Source organism: Zootoca vivipara, chromosome 2, assembly GCF_965207765.1.
Source record: "Zootoca vivipara chromosome 2, rZooViv2.hap1.1, whole genome shotgun sequence".
Classification (NCBI taxonomy): Eukaryota; Metazoa; Chordata; class Lepidosauria; order Squamata; family Lacertidae; genus Zootoca; species Zootoca vivipara.
The window spans coordinates 19,025,743-19,042,656 of NC_142584.1; the positions used below are offsets into that span (position 1 = coordinate 19,025,743).

Genomic DNA, 16,914 nt, shown 5'->3' on the forward strand with positions numbered 1-16,914 from the left:
AGCCCCCACAAGGCCACTCTCCCCGCGCACAGATAAGTCTAAATTGCTCCTTTCTCTGCAAGACAATCAAACCATTCTCTGCAACTGGAAGGAACCAACCCTCTTGCCCCTAAAAAGAGAGGGGGTGGGGGGAATAGACCATTCTTTTCCAGCCGCGGCTTTCCGCGGATTCAAGAGCCCAGTTTCCTTTCTCTCGCACTTTCCGCTACCCCTCTGGTTTTTTTTGCCAGAAACATGGAGAAGGAGGAGGCGGTTACTTTCTCCTTTCTTTCTCGAGACCCCATTATGTTCTCCCTCGGGTCGCCCAGCTTCTCCGCTGGCCCCGCCCAGCGCTTGATGAGCTCACTCTTCAGCTGTCGTGGGGGGAGAGATGATTTTGCCCCGAGTTTTTTGAACTGGAGGAAAGGGGGGGCTAAATCGGGGGTGGGGTCTGTGCGGGGGAGGGAGAAGAGGCGGAGGAGGAGATTTGATCTTTTATTTAGGCACCTCTTTTGCATGCTCTTTCAGTTCCCAACAGTTACTCTCCGGAGTGGGTGGAGCTGATTGATGGGATGGTTCTTTTGCAAACCAGTCCCGTCTATATGCCGTGGTGGGAACCCTGTTCTGGACTGGTAAGTTATATCTACCAAGCGGCTTACTTTTCTTTTCCGGTGATGTGGAATATAGAAATCCGGGCTCCCTTTATGCTCAGCGTTAAAGCTCCAAGGGCGGTTGTCTCGCGCATCCGTCCACCCACCCCCTCCAAGTTAATCTAGTTTTTGTTTGTGCCTGTGCGTGCGCGCTTCAAAAATAATGTTTTTGGGAAAATGTTCTGCATCGTTTCAGAAGCTCTTTGCCAACTTGGAAAGTTGGCTGGAATTCAGATCAGGGTGACTGGAGGGAGGTGAGTGATCTCTCCTGAACGAGATTTTAAGATGGGTAAACCGGGGGGGGGCAGACCAGCAACAGTTCTCTCCTCCCCGTGTCCGGATTATTCTGTGAGTCCTTCTGAGCTTCCGTAGAATGCATTCCTCTATTTAATATTTGGGAAGGTTTTACCACTGAGTTCAGAAAAGAAAAGAACGAGGGCCAAGCAGTGTGAGCCTCCTCCTACCACTGTCCGTAATTTGATTGCTTTATTTTTTATTTTTACGGCTCTCTCTAGCACTGCAACCCGCAGAACTTTGTTGCGAGCCCTAAATTTTAGGGATTGCTTGCTAAGCCTTCCACCCACCTCCCAGATTCCCAGCTGTGTCCTTTCTTCCTTCCCTCTGAGCTCAAGCAAGCTAATGGTATTCTAAACTGATTCTTGTTCTCTGATCCCAAAGGGAATATTTCCGTTAAACTCAGCACCGTTTTCCTGTCTGGGAGTCAAGCCATGGCTAGGGGAGGAGCCAGCAGCCCCTCTGTAGCCAATATTGTATATACACATGCAAATAGCCAGGATTTTGGGACCCACTGGTTCAGCTGCCGTCCTCAACGTGGCACACGTGCATGAGTGGAATATTGCATGTGAAAATGCTGTGTGTGTGTGTGATGGGAGCAAATATATTCAGGGAGTTTAACTAAGTTTTGATTTGAGCCAGGGCTCAGCCATGAAACTGGGGCAAGGTCATCATATTATACATACAGGTGACAATAAAGAAAAAATGCTTCTGCATATTTGCAGAGTGTTTCCCCCTTTAACTACCATCCACTCACCCAAATTAATGCCACCTTCCCTCGTCTCCCCTTAAAGGAGAGATGGGCCATAGCTTCCAGCAGATGAGCTCTGGCAATCTTTCTGACACACGTCCTGAAAGTTCAAAAACTAGGCTGCAGCCCTATATGTACTTTCCTGGAAATAACTCTTCTCTATAGATGCCTCTAGCATTGTGCTGCTTCGTGCTAATTTTCTTGCAGGAGAAGAGTTCTCATTTAATAACTGGCATGAGAGTTTCATGCAATTTCCTATGTGAAGTCATTATGTACCATGTATAACCAAACCCTGTGTGCACCACCCTCTGTCAATCGTCATCTGTTTATGATAATCACACCTGACTCTCCCCATGTGGGTTTGGTGTTGTTTTTCTGCAATGAAATGCGTATGACTCAAAGGTACCGTCTTTCAAATTGCTTTTAAGTTTTGAATTAAGTTACCTGCTTTAGCTATCCTGTCACATATAGGGCGATTTTAAAAAGTGGAATTTTAAAATCACCTCAGTGCACGTTAGTGACTGAGAATACTGAAAGAAGTGGCGAGAATGATAGAATAATGGAATCAAGTGTAATCTTTTGTTGATGGTATAATAGAATTGCAACCTACAATTTCTCATGGCTAGCTGAGGCTGCTTCAGTACCTTGCGCAGGTGAGAGGCATTCTTTGTGAATACATTTCCTGCTTCTTATATAACTGTGATCCCTTCCTCTCTCGACTACCTTGTAATATTTCATTGCCCTGTTGTAAGAACTGGACTAAACTAAAGGCCCATCAAGTGGAGTCTTGCGTTCTTACAGGTTTTAGGTTTGTTGAATTTGTGTATTGCTTTCCACAAAGTCCCCAAGTGATTTATGATGAGAATAAAATGCACTAATAAAAACAGGTAAACGTATTGAAACATAACATAAAAACAACCAATCATTAGTGCTGCCCAAACGCCTGAGAAAGCAACAATGTATTTGCCTGGAGCTAAAACAACGACAAAGTTGATGCGCGGTGGACCTCCTTGGAGAGAGCATTCTATAGATGGGGAGGCTGTCGCAGAAAGACCACTCTCTCGTTCCCATCTTCTGGACCTTCCTTGGAGGTGGCGTACAGAGAAGGGCCTCAGATGACCATTTTGGGATCTGGGCAGGTTCATATGAGGAAAGCCGAACCTTTAGGTATAGGAGTCCTGAACCATATAAAGAAATGGTCAACAAGATGCCTATTTGAAGCCCACAATCAGGGCAGCAGCAATCTTCCCATTTGTGATTTTCAGCAACAAGCAAAGAGAATGAAAGTCCCGCTGGGTTGCCCAACCAGATGCCTATAGGAAGCCAAAAGGGCAACAACACTTTCTGGTTGCTGTTCTCCTGGTACTCAGAAGCATCCTGCAGATGTTGCAGAGAGCAATTGTGACTAGTAGCCACTTATAGCCATACCCCCCGTGAATTTGTCTAATTCTCTTTTAAAGCTGCCCAAGCATCTTTCTTCAAGGGCCTGGCAGAATTAGGGCCAAAATTGAGAAGCGTCACTGTGCAGCTCAGTATCTGGCTGTCCTGTGCCCCCCCAAAGGTCTGCACCCAGGATAAATGTTCCACTTGTCTCCTGCATTGACTTTGTCTCCTGATGACTTTGCCATCAGTCTCCTTGCCAGCTTTACTGGTTATTTTAGAGGCCACTCCATCAAATATTACACAAAGGGAACAGTGGCTGGATGTAGGCAAAGTTGCCAACTTTTAACTGTAGAACACAACACTCCACAGAAATCAGGAAATTTGTTGTCATGTTCTGTGGGAGACTGTGATGCTCTGAATGATGGGGCATTTCTTGGAGAAAGGGGCCACTTGGCAACCCTACTGACAGGCAAGTCTTGGGGGCTGTCTAGATTTCCTTGCCTTTCACCCAGGGCCTGTATGAAAAATGATGGATACCTTCTCCCTTGAAGCTGGGAAAAGAGCCCAGAAGTTCTGGCACCTAGTTCTATCTCCTGCTCCAATTCACTAGGCTTCCCCTTCCCCTTCAGAGCTGGGAATAGGACCTAGAAGCCATGGCTGGTGACCAAGTTTAATAGTTGTTGAATTTAGATGTAATTGTTGACTTCCACCTCTTTGTGTCTCTTGACAGCCCCCAAACTACCCCCTTTCATCTCTCCCTATTGCAAGGGGAGGGGGTTAAAGGTTGTATGCACAAGCTTTGGCTTGGATTGTATGTGATGGATGCCAGATTTGAGGAGAGAGGGGAGAAATAATCCGTTGCCAATTCCATCTGGGTGTTTTAGGGGATGGGAATAGAGATTAGTTATGTCTTTTCACCGCTTGGGTCATGTGAATAGCTTAACCCTTGGGGAGCAGGAAAGGGAGATAGGAAATGAGGTGGGCAAGGCCTAGTGAACATTAGAAGATCCTGCTGGATCAGGCCAGTGGCCCATCTAGTCCAGCATCCTGTTCTCACCGTGGCCAACCAGATGACTGTGGGGAGCCTGCAAGCAGGATTCTAGCACAAGAGCCCTCTGCCCACCTGTGATTTCCATCAACTGGTATTCGGAGACATACTGCCTCTGACAGCGTAGGGAGACCCTCCTCAGCTCTTGCCAACTTTGCACTCTTAATCACTTTAAAGGCTGCTCTGCCATCTTGTTTATTTCAAGCACCAACAGAACAAGAGTCTGGACTTGATATCCTGCTTTTCACTCCCCTTAAGGAGTCTCAAAGCGGCTAACAATCAGCCTGGTTCCATCCCAGTACAAGTAGAGACCATTCATTTTGGCTTCCAGGACCTCACAACTACATTTCCCTGTGTTATTGGTGCCAATTTGCCAAATGACCGCTGACTACTGCACTAAATAGGTGATGGGCAACATTTGCAACCTTCACATCAGGCAGTAGGGCTGGGTGATATAACGATATATCGTCCAGAACTGGTTTGATGTCCATATCACGATATCTGTTTCATAATTTTTGAGCTGGTAAATATATCATGAATCACGGTGTGTATGTGTGTCTGCTATGCTAAAATCACAGTGTGGGAAAACCGTGAAGTCAGCCAATGCCTCTACGTAGCTTCATCCTTGTTTCATACATTGCGATATATCAGTATATTGCAATGTTTAGCTGGTGATATATCATGAAGCTGAAAACCAGATATCGCCCAGCCCTACCAGGCAGGCAATTTACTCTGCAGTCTGTATGCCCATCACACACCTGTTTATGTTCTTAATGACTACCAGCATCCCTCCACCCACTGAAGTACCCCCAACACAAGAAAGCTCCTCTTTCTCTCTCTTTACCATAAATAATCATATACTGTAAATTTATGTCCCTGTCCCCTTACCTGTCTTCCCCCTAAACTAAGAAGCTTAAGTGTTGCTTGCTTTGATTGCTTTGGTTTTTCCTTTTTCTGCACCTTTTCTACCTCTAGGGAGGAGACACTGGGAGACTATTAATCAGTTTCACTCCTGGTTCAGAGCCAGTAACTTAGATTAAGTCAATAAACAAATATGTGGTTATATCCTTATGTGTAGTGGAATTACCCTGTTCTTGAGATTTGGGCTGAGGAGTGCTGGGAGGGACAACAGAAATCTCTCTTCCTCCGCCTCCCAAAATAAATTTCTTTAGTGGCAGTGGTGCAGTCACAAATGTCATATTATAATCCTAATTTGTATCCCTGAGGAATATTTCTACCTATACGTACTGGGCAGTTGGCATCTTTTTTATTATGTTTTCTTACACACTTTAGCATCGTTTTGATGTCCTAATGTGTGTTCCCTTGTTCTGCTGCGCTCTTTTTCCTTGAAACACACAACTGCCCCTAAACAAAAATACTTGGTGTGGGGTTTGTGGCTCCGTTTCAGCTGTGCCACCACAGCTCTTTCCCCCCACGCTCCCATCGGACATTCCTTGCACTGCTATCCTCCTCCAGCCCCATCTCTCCAACTTCCCCCAGGCTTCCTAAAGGATTTAGATCTCAGACGGCCCCTGCTGTGCTCCTGGAGGAAGAGGAGTTGGTTGGTTGTTGGTTTTTCTAAAATTCGCATTTGGCATTCTTCAAGCTGAGGGTAACCCTCTCTCCCCCTCTGCAGGCTGTCCATCCCGCTTGGATGGCTCTTGAAAGCTGAGCTGCATCCCGGCTGACCAGCATGGACCCTACACCGCTGCTTCCACTTACTCCTGACCCCCGGGGCTTTAATGAGGGGGCAACAGAGCCCGGCGACCCTGCCTCCGATCCCTGCGCCCTCCTTTCCGAAAGGCACTACGAGGTGATTCCCTGTGTGATCTGTGGCCTCTGCTGCGTTTTTGGAGTTGTCTACTGCTGCTTTGGTGAGTAGAAAGGGGAAAGAGGCAGTTCTGTCTCTCTCTGAGCCCATCTCAAACGTCACTTCTCTTTCCTTTTTCCTCTGTTCCCAGTGGGTTTTTTACATGCACCAGGAATAGTGGTTGGCGCCCGGGCCAGATTTAGGTTTGATGAGGCCCTAGCTACTGAAGGTAATGGGGCCCTTTATATGTCCAGCTGTCCTTTGTCAACAACAAATTGCCACTGTTTTTTTTGTGGTGAATATATGCTATATATGCCCATTACTTACATCATAGGCGCCCACACAACAAAAAACACTGTTGCTGTATGTAGGTTTTATTTTATTTGTTCTTATATTTTGGAAATGTACATCCAGGGTTTTTTCTTTAATTTTTTGGGGGGCCACCAAGAGAGTGGGGCCCTAAGCCAGGCATCCCCAAACTGCGGCCCTCCAGATGTTTTGGCCTACAACTCCCATGATCCCTAGCTAACAGGACCAGCGGTCAGGGATGATGGGAATTGTAGTCCAAAACATCTGGAGGGCCGAGGTTTGGGGTGCCTGCCCTAAGCTATAGCTTGTTTAGCTTATACATAAATCCAGCACTAGTTGGCACCATCTTGAAGTACCTTTACATCATAAAATAAAGCATATGTGTTTCCTGTGTACTCAACGCAGATTCTTTACATCCAAATGCTCCCATTTGTGTGTGTGTGTGTGTGTGTGTTTAGCAGTTTGTTCCTGGAGTTGTTTGGGAGTTCTAAGATACAAAAAAAAACAGGGCTGTTTCAAAAGGTTCGGTCTGCCATCTTGATTCAAAATGGCGTCTGATTGTATTCAAACACACGCGGAGACCCGCTCCTTCGTTTTGAGAACCATCGTGCAAAATTGGGCGGCGACATCTTAAGTGGTGTCTGAATACACAGCCAATGAACAACTTTCCAAAATTGTGTGTACTGTACTTTTTTTTTTTTAATACCACGCGCAGCCCCTTTGCCGTGCCTTCGGGAAAAAGAAAATAAAAAATTAGCTGAATAAAGCACCAGGGTTCAAATCCCCACTCAGCTGTGAAGTTGACTGGGTATCCCTGGGCCAGTCGCTGTCTATCAGCCTGTCCTACCTCACAGGGTTGTTGTGAGGATAAAATAGGGAGGGGAGAACCATGTACCCCACCTTGAGCTCTTCGGGCGAAATGTGGGATATAAATGTAAGAAAATAATAATTAATAATACAATAACAGTTTGAAGGAAAGCCCAAAGACTCCAGTGTTTTCCAGCATATAAAAGTTGCCCTTTTAAGTCACCTGAAAGTATTACGGTAAGTGCATAACTGAAGGATGAACAGGAACAAGCCTATACTGTATAAGCAATGTTGTATCTGTTTCCAAGCAAATAGAGGACTGATGCTCTAATGGCCATATAAGCATATTGAAGGCAGTATGCCCTATATAACTGTATAGATCTGACGTGTGTGTGTGTGTGTACAGTGCTTTTTCCCCTGGATGGATGCAGGGGTACACATACCCCTAAACATTTTGTGAATCTAACTTTGGCCTCATTGAGGGGCAGTATTTCAATATGAGTAGGAAAATGAGAGTACCCCTAAACATTTTTTTAAAAGAAAAAAACACTCTGTTGGCCAACCTGAACTTTGCAAGGGAGATAGAAAACAGAGTCTATTGTGGAAGGTTGGTGGCTTATAAGTGATGACTTATTTGGAACCTAGCTCTGTAGGCTAACCATATATTAAGAGTCTTAAATGATCCTGTCACATGTACTTACTGACTTGGGCAATTTAACCTTCAAAGAATGACGAGGGAGGGAGAGAAGAGGGATATAATTTTTCATTGTTCTTTTCATTTTAAAAAAATGCTAGGGGGAATCAGAGTTGTGTTTTCTTTAAAAAGTCAGAAATTCCACCTCTTCTTCCCTGCCACCCTGCAAAAAAACACAACAACCTCTCATTCCATGTTTTGAATTACATGAACTATCCAAGCTAATAAGAACTGTGTGTCCTCCATACTTGACCTATTTCAAAAAGCAACAAGTAACAAGTTGTCCTCTGGTAATTGTGATAACAGTAAGTCTGCGTCAGAAAACTTTTCTTTCTTGAGGTTTAGCGAAGAAGGACTGTTTCCCTACACCCTTCCCCAAAACATGGTAGCTTTTCTTTCCATGTTTTCAGTCTTAAGAGATTCTAGCTTAACCACAATGAGAATTTAGATGTAACCTTTTTCCAGTAGCCCGTCCCAGAATATCCTATTGACAAAATATTTTTTTAAGATTTCCTCTGCTAAACTTGGTGTGTGCAGAAGCCCCCAGATTACGTCTAGGACATCTTCCTATATATATATATATATATATATATATATATATATATATATATATATATTCAGGTTTATACATTTCACTGATTTTACAATCTTTGACATTTCAAAACTCGACTTCCTTCCCTCTCTTTCTGTGGTTCCTTAAATTTATTTTTAATATCTTCTGCATATCCAAATTAACTTAATTTGCTCACTTATTCATCTTCTTTAAATATATACTCGTATGAAACTGCAGGTTATTACAATAATCCTGCCAATGTTCTTATCTGTTTACAATTTATCTGTAAATATTAAACCATTTCCATTCTTTTATAAAAAGTTTCTTATCTTGATTTCTTATTCTTCTGGTAAGTTTCACCATTTCTGCATATTCCATAAGTTTTGGTATCCATTCTTCCTTTGCTGAGACTTCTGCTTCTTTCATTTTGGGGCAAGTAGCATTCCTGCTGCTGTAGCAGCACACATGAATAAGTTTCTATACAGTTTGGGTAGTTCTGTCCCTATAATTCCCAAAAGAAAAACTTCTGGGGGTTTTTAAACGTTATTTTAAACATCCTTTTCATTTCATTATATATCATTTCCCAGCAAGCTTTAACTTTACTACAGGACCACCACATATGATAAAAAGAACATTCTTTTCTCTAATGTTTGCTTGGTTATTTTACATATTTCTCGTACTAAACATCTTCCAAGACAATAATGCCCACTTACACCACAAAGAACTCATAACCCACTTACTCTCCGCAGCCAGAAACACCATAACCAGACACTATCAGGAGTACGCATGGACCAATGGTATCAAATAGTACCATGGGAAACAGCCTTACTAGAAAAATTAACCAATAAGCTGAAACTGACACAGGGACAAATAGAAGAAGACGGTTTCACCCCGGTATGGCTCCACTTTATCACATACAGAGCCCAACAAGACAATGACAAAAATCCACCAACAGCATACAAATCAATATGATTAACCTGACCCAAAACACACGCACACCCCACTCACACACGAAACAAAGACCACCACAGCCAACCACAAATGAACAACCATATCCTAGGCCAACCCCAACATCTCTCACCACCAAAGGAACACAAGCAAACAGCAGAGAACCTACACAAGCGACGCTGACAAAAAAAACCCACATACATTAAGTAAAATAGAAACATCGTCACCCAACCACACCCTCCCCCCTTCTACCTCTTTCCCCCTTTTCTTCCCAATGTCTCAACAAATGAAACTGACTTGTAAAAATGGCATGAGAGACATTGCACATATTTTTGTAAATCAAGAAAATCGTTAATTAAAAAAATAGTCTTGATAAAAAGAACCTTCTTTCTCCCCTCTGCTAAACTCGGCCCTCTTTCTGTTGCCAGGCTACCGCTGTTTCAAAGCCATCATGTTCCTCTCTGGCCTGCTCTTCGGCTCGGCCGTCATCTTCCTGCTTTGCTACAAAGAGCGCATCTTGGACACGCAGCTGAGCCTGGAAGTCAGCGCGGGCATTGCCCTGGGCATCGGAGTCCTCTGCGGCTTAGTCACGATGCTGGTGCACTCGGTTGGCTTGTTCCTGACGGGGCTCCTCCTCGGCTTGCTCCTGGCGACGGCTGGAATGGTGGCTACAGAGCCTCTGTGCCAGCTATCTAGCGCCTGGGTCCCTGCTGGCTCGCTGCTGGGATCAGCCCTCCTGGGTGCTGTCTTGGCCTTGCGCTGGCAGAAGGCCCTGACGGTGGTCTCCACGGCAGTGTTTGGGGGTGCTGTGATGATCCTCTGCTTGGACTACGCTGTGGAGAACTTGGCGCTGGGACACCATGTGTACGACCGCCTCCGCCTGGCTCCTCCTTCCCCGCTGTGCTGGTGTGGCTGGGCCGTGCTGGCCACGTGGCCTGTCCTGGCCTTGATGGGAATGTTGCTGCAGTGGAGAGTGACTGCAGAGGGCTTCTCTCACACGGATGGTGAGTGGAAGGCATAGCTGCCAAGTCTCCCGTATTCCCCGGGAAACCCCCGTTTTTCCAGCCATTCCCAGCTGGAAAAATGGATTTTTTTTGTTTCCACCCGGTTTACTTACCAGCTGGGGGAGGCTCCTTCTGTGCATGTCTGGAGTCTCTGAACATACACAGAAGCGATTTCTGACGCGGTGGCTGTTTTGGAACTGGGCGGAGCATGCTCAGAAGCGACTTTCGATGCTGCTCTGCCCAGTTCCAAAATGGCTGCAGCATGACTTCCGGTCTGCCGATCCCTTATTTTTCCGGCAGGAACTTGGCAGGTATGGTGGAAGGCTTTAGGACCATGCTGGCGGAGGGGAGAAGTTCCAGTTGTACTGGGCAGGGAGCATTAGTGACAACCTGCCCAGGACCCCCACCCCTCAAAAATCTGGAGGCGGGCCTGTACCTGCCTACCTCATGCCCGGTGAAATGTGGCCCATTTTTGTAAGAGACTTTAGTAGCAGACAGTGTGCGAGATTAGTCAGGCGCCAGGCAGATTTTGCACCCGACCAAGTGAAGATGCTTGGGTGCCAAGATGGTACCTGACATCTCCACCTTCTGAGGGTCATTTGCTCTGGACGAGTTTCACACACTAATGCCCCATCCTGTGGAATTCTATCAGTTAGTTTTTTTTATCTGCGCAATCAGAATAAATTTCTGGAACCAAAATGCTTTTTCTGTTCAGCCTCAGCAGGAACAGTCACAACTAAGGAAAAAGAGGTTGTATACACGTGGGCTGTCCCTGGATCAAGTGACTTTTCTGAAGAAGTGTGCATGCACACAAAAGCTCATACCTATGACAAACTTAGTTGGTCTCTAAGGTGCTACTGGAAGGAATTTTTTAAATTTTTTGTTTCTCCTTTACGTTCTCAAAAGTTCTTAACCTAGCTCAAGGTTGTCATCTGAACTAGCCAGATATTTTAACCGAGAATCAATCACAGTTAGTCCATCATTTGAAAAAAGAAAAAAAAGAATTTAGAGTCGTCTTGCCCCAAAATGGCAACTAGACATTCCGTTTTGGTGACTGTAACCTTGGTTTAAGGAGCCATATGGCACCTAGAGTTTCTAACGCTGGTAGTGGAGGGAAAGTTGATGGGCAGCAGAGTGCCAACAGTCATAGAGAGGCAGGGAGGTGTGCTGCACAGTTAATCACTTTTTCTTCTGTCCTTCCTTATCCCCAAAGGCCTCGTGCAAATCATTTCTCACTTGTATGACACGGAGTGTCGAGAGTGTCAAACCAAGGGCTAGGGAGACCCAGTTTAAATCCCCAATTGGCTCAGAAAGCTCACTGTTCTCCTCCCAGCACGTGAAAGAGAGAGACTTGTTTGGGACCATTTTTTTCTCCTTCCTCCCCACCTCCACTTGCCTACATTTGATTCTCCGGTCAGGAAAGGAATTCCCCCATAGCTGAAGAGTGAGAGCATTCGTTTTCTTTCTTAGCATTGCCTCTCCTTTTTTTTAAAAAAATTAAGATATATTGATATATACCAGGGGTGGCCAACTCCCAAGAGACTGCGATCTAATCACAGAGTTAAAAATTGGCAATAATCTACCCCCTTTTTGGGGGTTCGGGTGAAAGTTGTTGGGCTTTTATTTAGGAAGAAGGAAGGCCCATGGGGGGGAGGGTTGGGTCAAAGTTGAGTTTTTTCAGGGAGGAGGTAAAATGTTGAGCTTTTTTAAAGGGAGACACAGTTGTTCAGCTTCTTTGGGGGGAGCCAATGATCTACCAGTGATCTACCGCAGGCGTCCAGTGATCCACCGGTAGATCACGGTCTACCTGTTGGACATGCCTGATATATACATACACATACACACAGTCATGGGAAAAAGAAACTGTACCCTCTTTGAATTCTGTGGTTTTACATATCAGGACACGGTGTAATATGCCAAGTGTTGTTGTTCATTTGAGGTTGTATTTAACTAATTTGAAGACCTGCTAAGGAACAAATGGTTGCTATTATGTTCTGATATGTAAAACCACAGAATTCAAAGAGGGTGTACTTCCTTTTTCCCATGACTGTGTGTGTGTAATTTATATTCCACATACGTGTAAATTTGTATTTATAAACCAGCCTTCTTAGGTGTAGTCTCCCTCTGCTTTCTCACAACTCTCTTGCCCAGTGGTCCTGAATCGGCGCCAGAAGCAGCTGCAGCTCTTACGGATCCGGCAGCGCGAAGCCAAGAAGAGGCAGAGCCAGCTTCCTCAGGACGGCTCGTACCGGCATAAGCCCAGCGCTGTCAAGCGCTGTGCAGGAGATGTCCTTGCACCGGTGAGTGGCTGAAAGACTTCCTGTCACAAATGTTCACAATCTTTACTCTTGGCCCCCGTTGGCAACGTGCAGTGCCAAACCCACGATCCCAACTGCGTTGTCACCTTCAGAATGCCCCTTCGGCCTTTCCCTGGCATCTTCTCGATCCTCTAGTGCAGGCGTGGGGGAACTTTTTCACCAACTAGCTGTTCCTCAACTCCCCAACAAACATGACTAATGGCTGCCAGGGATGATGAGAACTGAAAAGGTTCCCCATTAGGGGGGTTCATTAAAAAAAAAATTTATAAAAAAAATGCCTGCTCCAAAGGTCTTATCTCACTACACTAGGGATTATACAGCTATATCTGAAATTTCATGCATATCAGTTAATATCATGACCCTCCACCACGAAAATAGCTGTTTACTTGGCCGTTTTCCTATGTCGTGAAGGCTGAAATTTCAACTCCGTGGAGCAGGGTCAAGCTATTAACTGATATGCATGAAATTTCAGATAAAGCTATATAATCCCTAATGTAGTAAGTTAAGACCTTTGGAGCAGGCATTTAAAAAAAAAAGTTTTTTATGAACTGCCCTGTTCCCCATGACTACTTTGCAGCCAGCCAATGGGAGTGTGGACCGTCACTCCTTTGCACAAATCTGCTCTGTCCCTTCCACCCTTTACATTTAAAATTGGTGGCGTAGTGGGGGTTGCCAGGGCCTGGGACCGCATGGGATGGGAGAGAGGGAAACGGATGGAATACACATGCACGTTCAACTGCCTAACCGTGTCTGCATCACCCAGGAGATTGCAGCCACAGAGAAAAGATGTTCTATTGTCTGGAGAGGTTAGTTCATGGTTCGAAGCTGGTTTCAATGGAGCCCAGCGGCGGAAGCGCGCAGCTGTATTGAGGCAGCACTGGGTGTTGAAATTTTTGCACCCCTAAGAATTTTGCAACTACCCCGTGGCCCTGCCCCCACGCTACGCCACTGTTTATAACTGAGCATAAGGCAGGTTCTTTGTCAATGTGGATTGGCTCCTAATGGAGTTGTGTGGGGAGGGGTTATTATGTTGTTCCCCTTTCCCAGTTCACTCACTGGCATTCCATTCTTTTTCTCCACCCCAAAGAGTTATATTCAGAGCCTGCGCGACCGCCAGCAACTGGGAACTGGGACCTCTCTGAGCAACCTCAGTGCCAGCGCTCACACCACTGTGGACCTGGATTACGACTCTGGCTCGACTGTTCCCCTCACCACGCCCCGTGGCTGCCTCTGAAGGGGACGGTTTCTACTTCCGCCTGTGCCTTAAGCAGGGACATAGCACAACTCGGCCCTCACTGGGGAGGGGTCTGAATATTTTTGTCCCGTGCAGTCCCTCGACTGATATGCAAGCACCCTCGGCTAGCCTGCTATATATATTTTAAGGAAAATGTTGTTCAACAGCAGGCAGTTTCGTTTCCCTGGAACAGCACACGGGGCCAACAATGTGACTGAATCAAAAGCAGTAGGAAAGAAGGGATGTTTTTAAATAGAAAAACAACAACAACAACACTGTTAATTTATTCCCAATTAAGTCAAGTGAAGGAAGGAAGCTATCTTCCTCTGCAGGATACCTGCAGCTGCCTCTCAAGCCATGCTGCAATGAACTGGTTCCCTCTTAAGGTGGCTGTCCTTAACTTTGAAGCTAGTATAGTATCTGTCCTCTGCGGGCTCAGTTAAGCCATAGACATCACCACTTTTGGGGGGATGATGGGGTCTAGATGCACTAGAGGTCTAGAACTAGCAACAGGATACTTTGATTACATTTTGGCTTGGATGAAACTACCCTATTTTACCTCGGGGGTAAAATAGCTAGGGGGTAACTTGAAATCTTTGCACCACAGGTTGGTGAGGTAAATGGTTCTGATTTATGGTGCTTCTCACAACATTTTTTTTTGTGTGTGTGTGGGTGGGTCAGATGGCAGAATCTTGTGAGTCGAGTCGCCATTCAATTATCCTTTCTCTAGGGCAGTTTGGCTTGCCGATACAACGTGCACAGGGAACGTTTGGACCGTCCAAAGTTATTTGAACTACATCTCCCTTCATAGCAAACATGGTCAGTGGCCTATCAAGGGATTAGGGGAGTTGTTGTTCAGAAACACCCGAAGGCCCGAAAGTTTGCCACACCAGGGTTATATAAGAAGGGAAAATTGTGCTTTTCTCTCCACACCGCCCCTCAAACTCAAAAGCTACCTTCCCAGATCCTGTTTGGTCATTCATAAACCCTTGATTATTTTTATGACAGGGATAGCAGAGTTCGCAAATATGGCCCCACCTTTCCTGCTCAAATGGCTGTAAGTGTGTAAGGGAAGGATTCCCCCAAAGGGCTCTAATTATCATCCAAAGTGCCTTTTCTCGTCTATACAGAGCCTTACCTGCACTGAAATGGCTTTCAGTTTAACCCAGGCATAGGCAAAACATTGGAGAGCCAAGGTTGCCTGTGCCTGGTTTAACCCGACACTGGTGCTTTTTGAAAACACTTAAAGAGAAGGATTAAAAACTATTCTTTTTTAAAATAAAAATAAAAATGGGGGGGGGAGCTTGAACTCTGAACTGTAGGCTAACAACCCAGGTTTCAGTTCCTAAACTATTAATCCGAATTCAGTGAGGACACAGTGGGTTTGAATCCTGGTCAAGAGACTTGTTTTGTTATAGCAGATTGTTTCCTGTGGATATTTGTTGTTACTGTTTTTATAACTTTTGCTGATAATGCTTAACACTGATACATTTGTGCTATGTAGTCTGTCTCTATAATCACTTTGGGTCACTATAAAGAGGTTGGAGTTGGGCGAAATTGGGGGGCGGGGAGAAAATGGGGTGCAGCAGGGGGTCAGAGCACAGATGTGTACACAAATCAGATCCAGCAAAATGGATCCTTTTGAAACTGTATAATTTCCCCAGGGATTTCTAATTGCGTCTCTCTCCATCGTTGACTGAACTGTAAAAACCACCCGTTTTTACAGAGCAGCCAAGCATGCAGAACCTTCAAAACTATCACAAAATTATTGATTGCCCCCTGTATACAAAAGAAAGTTGGGGGGGCTGGTTCTTACTCCATTGACATCCAGTCACATACTGCTTTGACTCTTTCTCTGCCCGGGTCCAAACATTGCTGCTGGGAAGTTGTGTGCATCTGCGTGTAGTATGATACAAATCTGCCTAGCAGAAAGAAAAGGTTCTGGTGTCCTGTTCACAAAAGTTTAAAAGCGGACAAGCAGTTACCAGCCTGAGACTTGGGCTGCATTAGAAATAATTTCGCTGTTGCCGAACTTTCTATTCTAATGCCTGACGATCTCATCGAAAGTTAGCTCTTTCCCCTTTCAGAAATGTTTGCCTCAGACGTATTAAACTTAGGTTTACTGCTTCGCTGTCACAATCTGAATACAGACTGGAACTTGATCCATATATATATATATATATATATATATATATATATATATATATATAAAATCTGAATTGCTGGGGGCATGGGACTAACCTCAGTGTTTCCTGAATACCCAGTAACTAAAGTACACTTTCACAGTGTGATAGCAAAGGGTGCCACCCCTTTTAATTACTTTGTTGTTCCGAGTGCATCTCCTGACTAGGTGGACCTGTAACCTTGCCGTCTCGTGCTCTGCTGAGCCAGTGATACACATTTGTGACGGAATGACTGCATCGTCGACTGGAGGTGGAATAGAAAGGGGGCAGAGATGGAATAGAAAGCCAGAGCCTTGAAGCACGCAGATACATGGTGCGCAGCCTCCTTTGTGGAGGAGTGTCTGGGGCTCATAAAAGCATTCATTCCTTGCGGCATAGTGGTGTCCCCTGGATCTACTGTGTGGGAAAGACCGTCCCAGCAGGTTGAGGGCCTGACGTGCTCATGGGGTTCTCTTCTGAATGCCCATCAGCTGCTTCTGAGGACAGGGAGGAGGAGAAACTGGTTTTGTCATCCCCCCCCCCATCAACCTGCTTTCTGTGATTTGGAGGAGTCTGTTGCTGTGACTGCTGCAGACATACAGTGGGATTGGGGCCTTGGATTTTAAGTCCTCCATCACGCAGCAGGGGGGGGGGAAGGATATGAAAAGGTGTTGGCACAACCACACCCCTTCTGCCTGGGTGGGCGCCGGCTTTTGCCTTCTCATCAGTGCATCATTTCCAGTAGGAAAGAGAATGTATTCCCATGAGCAAGAAAAATGAATGAAAGCCATCAGTTTTGTGTAGGATCTACAAAAAGAGTTTGTATACTTGAGCATGGTGCCCTGCGATTGGATAGTCTCCTGTGACTGAGTTGTTCTAGTATTATAAGAGGAGATGGTTGAGCCAAATTACTGGAGGTTGGGAATGTTTGCTGCCTGGAAATCGCTATGGCTTCTTTGTTTGGAAGGTC

The 16,914-nt window shown here is 45.4% G+C and overlaps 1 protein-coding gene across 2 annotated transcripts; it reads left to right on the forward strand.

The window, feature by feature from the left end:
• The first annotated feature begins 328 nt into the window (after positions 1-328).
• Positions 329-15,285, forward strand: LOC118079603 (transmembrane protein 198). Of its 2 annotated transcripts, none has more exons than XM_035103922.3 (5): positions 329-611; positions 5,742-5,979; positions 9,655-10,230; positions 12,382-12,530; positions 13,636-15,285. In XM_035103922.3, the coding sequence occupies exons 2-5, from the start codon at positions 5,799-5,801 to the stop codon at positions 13,780-13,782; spliced, it is 1,053 nt and encodes a 350-aa protein (XP_034959813.1). In that variant the 5' UTR covers positions 329-611; positions 5,742-5,798; the 3' UTR covers positions 13,783-15,285. The 2 variants fall into 2 exon arrangements, with proteins under 2 accessions (XP_034959813.1, XP_088519091.1); XM_088662965.1 differs by having other exon boundaries at positions 607-883.
• The last annotated feature ends 1,629 nt before the right edge of the window (positions 15,286-16,914 follow it).

Coding starts and splice junctions, on each gene's coding strand:
- LOC118079603 (XM_035103922.3), top strand. CDS start 5,799: ATGGACCCTACACCGCTGCTTCCACTTACTCCTGACCCCCGGGGCTTT. Junction 10,231..12,381: donor GGGCTTCTCTCACACGGATG/GTGAGTGGAAGG, acceptor TCTCTTGCCCAG/TGGTCCTGAATCGGCGCCAG. Junction 12,531..13,635: donor CAGGAGATGTCCTTGCACCG/GTGAGTGGCTGA, acceptor TCCACCCCAAAG/AGTTATATTCAGAGCCTGCG.